We start from the raw sequence: 12,862 nt of genomic DNA on the forward strand, positions 1-12,862 counted from the left end.
CAAAACAAAATGCAAATTTACAGCATATGTACAGCATCAGGCAGATTCTCTGGGCCATGCTGTTCTCCAGGCTTTTTATCACCTTTAGAAGATGAGATCTGTCAAGTTTTCCTGATTCCAGCTCTTGAGTGCTTTATACTTCCAATATGACTATGACTTTAGTCTCTTTTCAGCTGACCTCTGAAATAGCACAACTTCATTTTTCCAGTTTACCATCCTTAATTTCAGGGAACTGGAATAACAACATTTCATCTCTTCTCTTCAGGTTCTTTCAAATGCTGCATGTTTTTTGTCTTATGGGCATATTAGTATGAGAAGGCTGCTCTAGACAATATATTTCCAGATTTTAACTTCATAGTGAACTGTTGTGTTCTGGAGTTTTTGTTCTTTTTTCACTCTGGAATGAACTGGTCCTTCCAGCCCAGTGTTCATCCCCTGCAGAGTACATCCACACAGGACTGATGGTTCCAGAACATCCCCACCTCTCTGCCCCTCCTCCGTGGGCTCTTCTCACCAGTGTTTAGGCTGTCCTGGTGCCTGGGCCTTTCCTGTTAACGCACATGGGCTCTGCTTCAAGATCACAAAAAGAAAATTGCTGATGCTGTCTCAGCTTCTTTCCTAATGCTGTCGGGGTCATCCTTCTTAACAGAGGAAATCACTTGGCTGTCAGTGGTTAGGGAGGCAGAAGGATCTGTTCCCAATCAGCTATCAGTATAGAGCAGTCAGATCCCTGCTGTCTGGGGCAGTGGAACAGCTGGGTAGGGTGTGGATGTGCTGGGAGACAGAAGAAAACCTGTATTACAAGTCACCATGGGATGATCAGGTTTGTCAGGTGTCCCCACTGCAGGCAGGCTGCAGAGCAGCAGTGCCACTGTCACCGTGTGCCTGGGCTCTGTCCCCGAGCTGTCTGCAGAGGCAGCAGAATGGTGATCTCCAGCCTGTGCCAAATCCTCCAAAACTCTGTGTGTGCCTTAGTCAACCTGTAGGCACTCAGACAGGAGCACTTGGGAAGTGAGATTGTTCAGACCAGATAGACAGAGTTCAAATGCCACTATCCTCCATGCCCATCTTCAGCCATGACTTTTCCTCTCTCCTCCTTCTCTTTGATGGGTTTAGAGGTTTGATCTTTTGTAAGTTGAGAGCTGTGTGAGGGCACAGATGGACTGACTCTGGCAGGCATGTATTTGGTCCTGTAATTTGTGATGACATAAAAATGTTGCTGTAGAGTGAGGGGGAGATAAAGAAGCAACAGAGACAACAACAAGCAGGATGCTGAGAGAGAGAAGTAAACAAGCCAATGATGGGATATTCCTCTATTGACCAAAGTAACTTTTGGCTATACAAAAGATTGTATTAAGTCAAAGTAAAGTACTTAATACCTTGGAGCAGCAAGATATGTATAGATCTTTATGCCACAGAAGCAATTAATTCTGATTGCCTCTTCAAATGAATCTGAAATATGGGAGAAGCAGATTCTAACTGCAGATTTCTAACTTCCTTGCAGAGCTGTGGTTCTCAGGGCAATGAGGTATTTCTTCTGTAATGCAGCCTCTTTCAATTTCTCATTTTATTTGATCAAATCATGAACTTCCTATCTCTGCTGCTGCTTATCTTGACAGAGGCGTAGAACAGTGTGTGGATTTTGGACACGTGACCTGTGGGTGCCAGTCTCTGTACAGGCCAGGGGCCCACAGGACAAAAAATGCAAAATGTGTTGGAGTTCAGATGCAAAGGGCAAAGTTCTTGAGTGTTCTTTGTTGTCAGATTACTGCCAGTGCAAAAATGGGGTTTTCCTCTTGCTGATGTGTCTTGGCTAAGTATGGGAGTTTTAAATTTTTCATATTATTAAATAACTGGTTTGGGTTTTATTTTTTATTATTATAGTTTACTAATGACCTTGCTCCCTGGGAAGTATCACAGCTGCCATCAGCTTCACTTAGTGGCTGTTGCTTTCTGGGGGTAGTTCAAAGGTTTCCATTGTGTCTTGGCAATTCCTTTTGGAAGCATTTGTCGATCATCCATGATGATGGCACTACAAAAATGCAAAGTGATCCATTACATCCTTGTGAGTACAGTTACCATGAGATTGTAAAAAGCTACCACCCAGATGCTGCAAGTTTAATTTTCTGTTTTTCCATCACTGAATACATACTTCTGTGAAGTATTTTGTCCTAACTAGATGATGAATCTGTAGATTAGGACATAGCCTACTAGCAATGTTCATGCCTGTCATTTGAAGGAGAGTTATCGGTCGTGCATTCCCCACAAGCGCTGGCTGGGTAGCTGGGTGCAGCTGGTTTTTTTCTTTTTTTGTTCAAAAGGAATAGCTAAGAATGTCAGGCATCTTGATTGTCAACAAGTAATTGTAAATTAAGTGCTGTGTAGCAAATCATGCTTTATGATCTGTGAACTACATGTATAACTCCAGAATTCTTTAGTTATTTTTGGTCAGCATGGTTAAATCATCTTTTACTGCCCTTGATGTCAAAAACACATCCTGCTTCAGGTGCTTGTTTGCTGGTCTGTGTGCACTTGGGTTTGAGGCACACAGAACATTGCAGCTTTTCTCAGTTTAACCTGGCTCTGTGTGCAGTTGTCATGTGGGCAAACAGTGCCATGAGAAGCCCACAAATACATCTGACTCACCCATCCTTAATGGCCTGTTACAGGCAAGTAACAAACTGAGAGAGAGGCATTTTGATAGTTTATGTAAAACTTCTTGTGGTATTCTAAAAACACAGTTTGTCAAGACAAGAAAACATTAATGATCCCTCAATTACACAGGGGAAAACAAAAGCCTACAGGGAGGTATAAATTTGGGTGTTGTTTACTCCAGATTACAATGCTGTCAAAGCAGAGCAAGCAAAGATCTATTTGTCACTGATAATGAGGGAAATTTGATGCATCACGAAAATAAATTAAGTTTTGCATTGTCTGACAATGATTCAAAGCAAAGGTTCTGCAATAATTACAGCTATTTCTTTATAAAACCCTCTCACAGTTTTCTTCCTTGTGTTGATCATGCTTTCATGCTGTTCCTTAGTTGTCAGGAGAAAAGGCACCAACAGGTGCTGTTTCGTAATGAAAGACAGCCCAAGCACAGCAGGGATTGCATTGAGATTTCTTCCAACTCGACAGGCCCTTTTTCTCAGTGCTCTGACGGGGACTCTTCCAAATTATTGTCATGTCCTGCTAGTAGTCAGGCTCAGGAAAAGTGGTAACAGGCTGCAGAGCATTCAGAGAATGAACACAGCCAATTAATCAGGCTGCTAAGCAAGGAATGCAGGATTTGGGCTGAATTTGGAGCTCATTAGCCACAGGGCATGAGATGACAACTTGCTGCTTTCCTTGGGCACACTAAAAAGTGCAGCAGGCTGGGATGAAAACAGTGCTGCTTGCTAATGAGTGCCAGCATCTGGCAGTGCTATAAAAAGAAGGCTTCTCTGTTTGTTTTTAGCTGGTAAAAATGAAATTTCAGAGCTGGAGCACATGAGAAGCAGGCTGCCGGCATCTTTGGGTTGTGGTGGTTTGTTTGCCTATTCCTTTGCTGAAGAATTCTGCTTGCATCAGCTCTGGTTCTGCTCTTGTTTTTGCTTCATGCCTGACTGTTGTGTTTTCTCCTCAGATGGATATTCCACCATCGACCACCGAGACAAGGAGCGCAAGTACAAGACCAGCGATAACACAGGAGACGCTTCCGAGAAGGAACCTTTAAAAGTGAGCTCCCCTTCCTGCTGAGGGTACTTAGTGCCTTGGGAAGAAAGGAAGGCCTCACCAGGGGGCTCTATAAAAGGCCTTCTTTTATTTCACATAAAGGCATTATTTTGTAATTTAGCACTTGGCTAACTAGAAATCAAAACAAACTGTTGCTTTCCAGTGCAGCAGCAAGTGCAGGTACTTGCTCCTGTACTCTTGTCAATGGATGAGGTTGTAAAGATAGGAAGTGTTTGTTCTGTTGCCCTTGTCCAGGCAGCATTCCCTGGCCCTGAACTGTGTAACTGTGCTCAGACTTTGTTCTGACAAGTCTCTTCAGGTTGTCATGCTGCTTTATTGTCTTCATCACGAGAAACAGGTGTGATCTTGTGTGTCCATGTCCAGCAGTGTGGTGAATAGGCCTCATTTCTGCAGCACTCATTCACAGCCCTGATGGTGGACCATGGCCATGGGCCAGGGAGATGGAGAGCAAAGAAGAGACATGCACAGTTATGTGTGTGTCTTCTAAATACAAATTTACACTACTTTCTAAATGAAAATAATTCTTACTTTACAAGACTTTTTGTACTATGGGCTGTGTGCAAGTGTGGCTCAAAGGCTCTGTGTAATTTCTGTTGCACTTCTGTACCTTTTCAGAGTAAAAAGTCTGTGAATGTAAAAATGCTGTGGCCACCAGTTCTCCCTGGCCTTGGGTTTTCTCCTGGGGGAGTAATTCCAGGAAGGAAAATGAGGATTCACTGAAATAAGAGTCAGTGGTAGGAGACACTATTGCTAGTCTGCAGAAGGCTGTCCTTAATAACCTTCAGCATATTGTTGATAATACCAGAAAATCCAGGTGATCTATGTTGATGGGAAACAGTTAAACTTCAGTCAGCTGAAAAACAAACCCACCATCATTGAACAGGGAAATAAAAAAAAAACGAGATTTGGAGAAAAATATTTCCATAGATGGTAAACTAGGAAAACTGCACCAACTTGTCTGTTGTAACTTGCCTAGTCAGGCATTTCCTGCTGTGTTCTGCCTTTCCAAGAAGGTACACCCTGGAGAGTGGCTTCAACCTGCCTGGACTTTTTTTAAGCTGATTACTGAAGTCCTACAATGTGTCCCTCTCCTCCAGTTGGCAAGAGATGGTCCTGCTTGAGCCAGTATCAGTCAAACAAACTTCCTAGTTCCCTCATCACAGTTCTAGTACGTTTTTGCAAGGATGCAGCAGGAATGGATGCAGTAAGTTACATAAGAATGTTGATCAATAGGAACTTGGCAAAAATGCCTTTTTAAGGAAAACAGGGTAAGGTAGGAAAATTAACAAGTACTTGTTATTTTTTCTACTCAAAATTCATTAAAGTGGTCCATTGCAACCCTCAAAATCACATCAAGCAGCCCTAACTCCAGTGTATGACCAAAGTGAAGCACAACCAGACTTCAGCAAGTGGCTGCTTTGCTTTTATGAGACAGAGAGAAAAAACATTTCACCTCAACAGTGTGTGACCCATAGCCTGTGCTGCCTCTTGGTTCTGAGCACCTGGGGGTAGCCTAAATCCAGGTTATTGTGCACAGCAATGGTGGGCACAGCCCTGCCCTCACCTGGGCACAGCTGAGCAGCTGCTGCTCTTCCTCTCTGTGCTACCAAACAGAAATGTGGCCATGGGGGTCGTGGCTCGTGAGCCGTGTGCAAGCTCAAGGGAGGCTGGGAATCCAGGGAAGTGTGGCCTTTTGGCTGTTGCAGATGCTTTTGTCAGTATTGTGCCTTTGCTGATCTTGTTTCTTTCTATACCACTAATTTTCCCTTGTGCTACTTGAAGCTGACCTGTTTGGTGGTTTTGTTTGATTAATCCGCTCTGTTTTGCTTTAACTCCTCACCCTGTGCTGCAGAATGACACAAATAGGAAAAACATTAACAGGAGTAACAGGGCTTCGGTGAATCTGGTGGATGCCCGTGACATTAAACCCCAGCCTGTTGACTCCTGGGTCTAATTTGCATGCATGGTAGGTCCTTTTAATGGTAATTGGGGCTAGTGAATAACTTTCTCTTGTGCATGATCTGTATAGCTGTGGGATCTCTTCAAATCTAACTGCTAACTTACAGATAGATGAAAGTGCATTTGGAAGAAAAAAAAAGTGGTCTTTATACTATTCAGTGTATCTTTAATGAAATGCAATCAAACACCACTGTTTGATTAAAAATAACCTGTCAAATAACCAGGCAGAAAATTAATATTGTGAATGATTAGTTGTCAGCTGAAATGTGAAATATTTCTGCTGTTAGGCCATGGGAATGAATTTGAGTAGTGTGTTCCTGCTTCCAACCATTTTTCTCCCTCAATGCTCATTATAAGGATTAGCCTGAGACTTAAGAAAAAACATATCCTTGACTATTTTTGGCTGTCCCCTAAGGTTCCCACGAATTACAGCAGGAAAGCTGCTGACTGTAACACAAGTTACTTTGCAAGGAGATGATCTTGGTTACACAATAAATAGTGACCCACAACTCCCACTTTCCATTTTCTTTTTTTTTTCTTTTTATTGTGTGTCACTAAAGAAAGATGCCTTTTTGTTGTGTTCTAGTTGTGTGCCTTTGCCATGTGCCAAGTTCCTCAGTAATGTTACCAGCCTTTCTTCGCTCCTGCCACTGCTAATCTGTGTCCTGCTGTCTTGCTCGAGTCACCCTGGTGATACCTTCTGGCACTTTGTCAGAGGATGCTGTGTTTGGAACAGCAGGTGTTGTGCCCCTGGCTATGACTAAAGGAAAATTTCAGTGACTGTCACGAAGGCACTGAGCAACTTTCCCATCAGAATGAGCAAGAGACTTTAAAGGCCCAAATTCCAAACCATGAGCTGTCATTCACCCACATAATTCTATGTGGAAATCCCTTTCGTTAGTGGGAGAGAAAGCTCCTGTATGTTTTTGGGTGGTGATGCTGGATATTTTTTTCCCTCCTTCCTTTCAGTCTAATAGAAATGCAAGGTGTTAGCAGATGGTTTCTGTTTCTGGTTGGAAGCACCTGCCCAGAGAAGGCTTTCAGCATTTTGAGGTGCTGTCACAGAGCAGGTCTTGGCACCACTGGCCTCCCACGGCTGCTCAGCACTGCGTGATCAGCCATGGTGGCTCAGGCACGGGGTAGCATCAATGTGCCTGTGGTGCCTGCTTCATTCCTGCACTCTGCTCTGAGCAGTGGAGCTCTACAGGTGGGGTCCTGAATTCAAAAAATTAGGTCTATGCTTGTTTTTCCCAGACATGCCCATCAAGGAGCCCATGTGTTGGCATAGGTTGGCATTTCCAGTCACTGTCCTACCACAAGGTGATGGAGATCACCAAGGCCATGCTAATGACTGGTATTAATCAGTTCTGACTTTATTTTGCAGGGCTAAAGTCCAACCACATTTTTTTTAATTGAGGGGGGAGAAACAAACATTGAATCGACCCAGAGGATCTCATCAGTCACCACTGCCATTCAGACTGGGAGGGCTGCAGGTCCCAGGAGGGCGTGGGGAGCGAACCCACCCGAGTGCCATCGCCCGGAGCACGATCGATGCCTTACAGCGAGACACTCTGCTGCTTAACTCCCTGACATTCCCACCAGAAACAGCCACCGCCTCCCCCTCCCTCCCTCCCACTCCTGCAAGAAGAAAAGCAAGAAAAGAGAATCCAAGCTTCCATGTAGCTGGCTGTGTTCTTAGGTGACTCTTACGTGTGGATGGTGCCAAGTTGGAGAAGCGCACATCATGGGGCAGCTTCACAGCGGGACAGGAACTGCGGGGTGTTTGAAATGATACCGTAGGTGTAGCCATGAGGAGAATAGCACTTTTCTGGTTTGGGGTTCATGGTTCTGGTTTTTGTTTTGGGGGATTTCTTTTGAACTGTGACTCTTAACGTTTTTGAAGGCTTTCTGAAAAATGTTTAGGTTTTCTTTATTATTCCCACAGAAGGTGCAGGAATGTTGAGTGGGTTTATTGGATTTCAATGAAGGGAGAAAATGCAGAACAAAAACTATTAAACGCTAGTTAAATGAACTGGAGAGTGGATGACAAAATTGATGCAAGCTGTATAATCTGCTTTTAGAGTAAGCTATATCAATCACAGTGCTATATTATCATTATAATCTGGTGTACAATACTTCTGCCTTTTGAATTCTGTATTGTCTCTGTTTTTATTTCTACATATTGAAAAGCAGTTTATGGAAGGTTTCAGTGTCCCTGGTTCAGAAATATGTGCTGGGAAATGGAGTTGGCTGGCTTTTTATTTTCATGTTCTCAAAGATTGCAATAAGGAGCTTTTACATGTTAAATGTATCATTGTTGCATTGATGATGATGAACTACTTTTGCCATAGCTGTTAAGATATTGAAGGAAATAGGAGCTTTTTTGTAGGATGTCTCATTTTGAACACACTATAAATTTGAGATGGGTCTGTCACTTACATTTGATAGTAAATTTTTCAATGTTGGATCCATGTTTGATTTGGGCTAAAGATCCTGATGAAAAATGCCACAAAGGGAACTGGTTTGGCATTTTAAAATCATTGTCATGGTTTCTGTGTTCCTTTGCTTTTGAGATTGCATATTTCACGTGGTGTGAAAATCACCTGTGTGCAGCAGCTCTCCTCCAGGATGCCAAGGCCTGCCTTCTGTAGGGGAATGTTTACCTCAAGAAAATGTACTCTGCAAATGTGGTATCTGGAAATGCCGGGGACTAAATTATTTCAGATCACTGATTTTCTCCAGGCATTGGTCAAGGGAGGGCAGCAGATGAGAATAGGAAGCAAATGCCTCAGCATTAGCACTGAGAGGACTTTTGCTGATTTTACTTGGTTGCCATTGTTCTTTGATTGCCACTTTTAGTTTTAAAAAAGCTCCTAAAAGCGCTGTGACTGGAAAGCACATCCTTGAGTCTAGCAAACATCATTTGCGGTTTTCAGTGCCTGCCGTTCCTTTTGTAACTAAAAAGGGGAAGTATCCAACAATCTCACCTCCCCCAAAATATTACTGTAATAGTAACCATTACATTTTTTGTAAAAAAAAATTTAAAAAACTTTAAAAAAAGGCAAGTACCAAGAGCTTTGTATCTTCTTGAGTATATTAAAAATTTGACATGAATACATATATATAAATAAATAAAAAAGTCTATATATCTATATATATATATTGTTGTGCAGAGAATAGGTTAACAAAACCATGTAAAGTAGTTTGCAGGAGAGGGAAGCATTTGTTGATTCAGGGAAAAAGACTGATGCCAGAAGCTGTCAGTGATTTGGATGATACGTGTGCTGCTTCGCACCCTCCCTTTTTGACCCTCATCTTCCACATACGTTGCAGTGTCACTTCTGGATCCTGGGGAAGGTGAAGTTGCTTGGAGCAAATCAACATAGCAAAGATTTGTTATTTCACCTGCATGAGAGTCCTATTGGGCCAAAGATGCTCAGCGGATCAAGGGAAGCAAAGAGAGGCACCTGTGACTATGTGTGTCGGGGCAGTGTGTCTCTGTGTAGACATAAAGTGTGGCAATGAAACCAGATACATCGTCTGACTGTATATTATATCAATGGTGCTCTTTTCATACTTGTTCTGCCAATACGCGGAGACCCTTTTAACCAAGCTACACAGAAGAGTTTTATATCACTTTTGGTTATGTACTTGGTGTATTCTTTTTGTATATGAAAGGATTTTTTTAAAAACGTTCAGTAATTAGCAATGGAACCTGCTTTGTAGCTGACTAGAACAGTGTAAGAGAAGGGCCATGCTGTCAGTCTGTCCCTGATCTACTTCAAATCATATATTTACCAAAGGAGTCTGAGAAAAAGTTCACTTAAAATAAAGACCTGACTGTTGAAAGGAGTCTCTGCTAAGACTTTGTGGTTTAGTTATTGTGCAGATATTTCAAAGCCAGCAAGAAGTTATCAGAGAAAACCGCAGGAGGGAGCAAGTGAAGTGACTGGGGCCAATTATGGTCATGACTTCAATCCTAGGTATCCCATGGCTCTTATTGGGACACTACAGGGACACTCAGAATCTGGGTTGGAGTCTACATTCATCTGTGTCATTAATGGGCTAAAAACAGTAAGGATATTGGAGAAGCAGATTCAGACCCCATCTCACTTCTCCCAAAAGTCTTTTTTTGTATTTACACTGCACCCTGAACTGTCCCTATCAGGTTAAATGGCACTGGCTGCCCAGGTCATCGTAGCAAACTGTTCTTTGTTTTCCTGGGGGTGTTACAGCAGCCAGCAGAGTTGGGAGCTGACAGCATGTTTATTGCTGCAGAAAATCAGAGGATGGTGTGTCAAGAAGTTGGATACCAAATTGATGGGCCAAGGCTTCCCCTGGGAATCACACATCAAACCCCTACCCTTCCCATGCCTTACATTGACAACTAATTCCCAAGTATGTAGCAATAACCCATCCTCAGCACTACTGTGGGGGTTTTTCTTCTTGACAAACTAACTGTTGTTTGGATGGCGAGGAAAGAAAACAGATTGGGGGATGACTTGTATGTGACTATCACCTTGTATTATCAGCCCACCTGCTGAGGTCCAAAGCAGGGTACCTTGAACCAGGTCTGGTGATTTAATGTCCTTTTTGTCTATGGCCAGGGGCTCACTGGTGGGACGTGTGCCCACTCCTGCCCTCACCTCTCCCCTTGTTGGCTCAAGTGTGAATGGCTGTTTGAGCTGTTCTGGAATGTGGGTGTATCAACCCGTAATTGTTGTATTTTGGCAGCAGGGACTGTATGTAAAGAAGGGAAAGTGGCAGTGTGTATTGACTAATGCTGCAGTAGGGTCTAGAGTCTCCTGCTAAAAGGCAGGCACTGCTTTTTAGGGCTCAGGTTTGTGACCTCCTCTTTTACTGTTGACTCCACTGTGAAAACAGGAGGGGGGAATCTGCCTGCAAGGGGCTGGGATAGAAGAGATTTCTACCTGCAGAAATTGTAGTGGGAGGGATGGTTGTGGAAGGAAGTGATGGTGTTGCAAGACTCCTGCTAAAGAGGAGGAGGAAATTTGATGGCCCAGTAAGGGCTGAGATAAAACAGGGGAGAGGGAGACTTCTGACAGCATGTGATTACTGTAGAACCTTCTTCCTAGAAGGTGGCTTGCATATCTCCCAGGCATTTTCACTGAACAAACACTCTGTGCCAACTCCCCTGAGAAGCATCAAGTAAGTGTGCGAGCAGTTGTGCTTTATGGTTCCCAGGTCAGTCAGTGTGTCTGTGGGATCCAAGGAGGAGAGCAAAAGGCAAGGCTGTAGGACATTTTGGTTCTGTCGTGGATTTAAGTAGCAGTATAGCCATACATACAACTCTAGGTGTGTTGTCAGCTTGAAATGCTCCCTGGGGAACAGCTTGGGCAGCCATAGGTCCCAATCTTCAGTGTCTTCTGTTCTGGCATAACTGCTGCCTATCCCAGATCTGTTCTCACATGCTCAGACCTGGTTCTGAATGTGCTTCTATCAAGAAAGCAAATCTGGTCTCTGTTGCCAAGATGCCCCTGGGACTAGGAGCTGACTTGCTGTCAGGACACATGAAGAAAGCCAGGGGTGGCATGTCTGTTACAGCAGTTTCCTAAGTCTGTGCCAGCTCTGAGGAGCAGTTTCAGTAACGCTTTCTAGCAGGAAAGCCTTGTGCTAGGCAAAGCAGTTTTCACTCCCAGAGCAGTTTCATGAGACTGAAGGTGGTGAGTTACCTTCTGTTACCTGCCTTAAGGTTGAGCATAGGCTCAGCTACCTGTGAGAGAGGTGCACGTGTCAAACCCTCGAGCAAGCAAAGCTTCAGAAGCCAAATGGGCACATCAGAGTGGTTATAGCCTCATCTGCTGAGCCACTGCTGGCTCAGTGAAACCTACCATGTGCCAATACTTTCAGCCAGCAGGTTTGTGCTGTTGGGGTGGAGTTTTTGAAGGTGTTTATATAGGTGTAGTTTTTTGCAAAATTTCTTTATGATACCCCTAAAATCTGGTGTTTCCTTATCTTTGACAGAGAAAATCTCTGATTTACTGATACAGTAACTAACCTAGTGCATTTAAGGGGAAGATACTATGAGCCTTTGTTTTCTGTTTAAAGTTTGCCATCAGGGTAGGATGATCTGAAGTCCAAGGTGAGGAGGAAGATAGTGCAGATACTACAAGGCCTGCCAATCTGGTTCTTACTGTTCAGAAAAAACAAAATAACTAGACTAAGAAGCTTACTGGTAATTAGTAGCTAATGTGTTTGTAACTATCATGTGCCTTAAAATTTTCATGGTAGGAGAATTTAAAAAAATCAACAATGTGTTTTCTGTAATAACTGCTCAACATTCTCTCTGTAGATTAGACTGGTGGGATTTTGCATTGTATTTACACTGTACTATAAACTGAAACACTTAGAATGGTTTGATTTTACAAGTATGGAGAGGGAAAAAAGGTGGATTATGCTTTTCATAGAACAAATATTACCGTGACAGAATGTATTATTATTATGATAGGATCTTTCCATAATGCAGACAAGTAGAATGCTTGTTAGAAACCAGGTATGTAGGATAACAGTTTGGTGTGTTTTCAATAAACCATGCCTGGAAAGAATACATGTGCCATTGGTTATCTTTTTGTTACATCAGGTATCTCAAATATTCTTTGGCTTTTGCAGCAGCAGTTTTCTGTGGCAGGAGATTATTCAACCCTAGCTCAGGTCAATACTCTGTGTTAGCAAAAGGTCAGTGGTAATGAGAGGCAATTGAAATATCCTATAAATAAGTAAAGCTGAACATTTTTGACTCATTGCCATATGCTGGAGTTGTAGCATGACCCTGGACTGTAGATCATGGGGTTTTTTGGTTTTTTTAATATACAAGCATATTTCTGTGGGAAAAACATCTGCATCACTGTTCAAGGGCCAGCACGTCTGTGAGCACAGAACTTGCTGATAGCTTTTCCATTTGGAAAGTTACTAACCTTTCTCAACTAAGTCATAAAATCTATGTAACTTTACAAAGATTGCACATTTCTGAAATGCCTGTAAGAAAACCAAATTGTAGCAATGTATGAGGTTTGGTTGACATGAGAAATTGTTACTCTGGAGATGTGCCAAATAACTTACATTTGGTACTGTGGAATGGAAGAAAATCCAGATAATGAAGAGTCACCCATGTACTTAAGGTAACAGCCAGTTACCAACAGATACTCAT

At 42.8% G+C, this 12,862-nt stretch overlaps 1 protein-coding gene across 21 annotated transcripts in view; it reads left to right on the forward strand.

Annotated features, from left to right (window-relative positions):
• Window positions 1-12,260, forward strand: part of ARVCF (ARVCF delta catenin family member) — a 247,366-nt gene extending 235,106 nt beyond the window's left edge. For 20 of the 21 annotated variants that reach the window (XM_077187730.1, XM_077187728.1, XM_077187729.1 and 17 more), the window contains 3 exons: window positions 3,626-3,717; window positions 5,588-5,701; window positions 7,079-12,260. In XM_077187730.1, the coding sequence (XP_077043845.1) occupies window positions 3,626-3,717; window positions 5,588-5,689 (194 nt within the window). In that variant the 3' untranslated portion in view covers window positions 5,690-5,701; window positions 7,079-12,260. The remainder of the gene's footprint in view (window positions 1-3,625; window positions 3,718-5,587; window positions 5,702-7,078) is intronic. The other variant, XM_077187739.1, reaches the window with a different exon arrangement.
• The last annotated feature ends 602 nt before the right edge of the window (window positions 12,261-12,862 follow it).

Source organism: Agelaius phoeniceus, chromosome 18, assembly GCF_051311805.1.
Source record: "Agelaius phoeniceus isolate bAgePho1 chromosome 18, bAgePho1.hap1, whole genome shotgun sequence".
NCBI lineage: Eukaryota > Metazoa > Chordata > Aves > Passeriformes > Icteridae > Agelaius > Agelaius phoeniceus.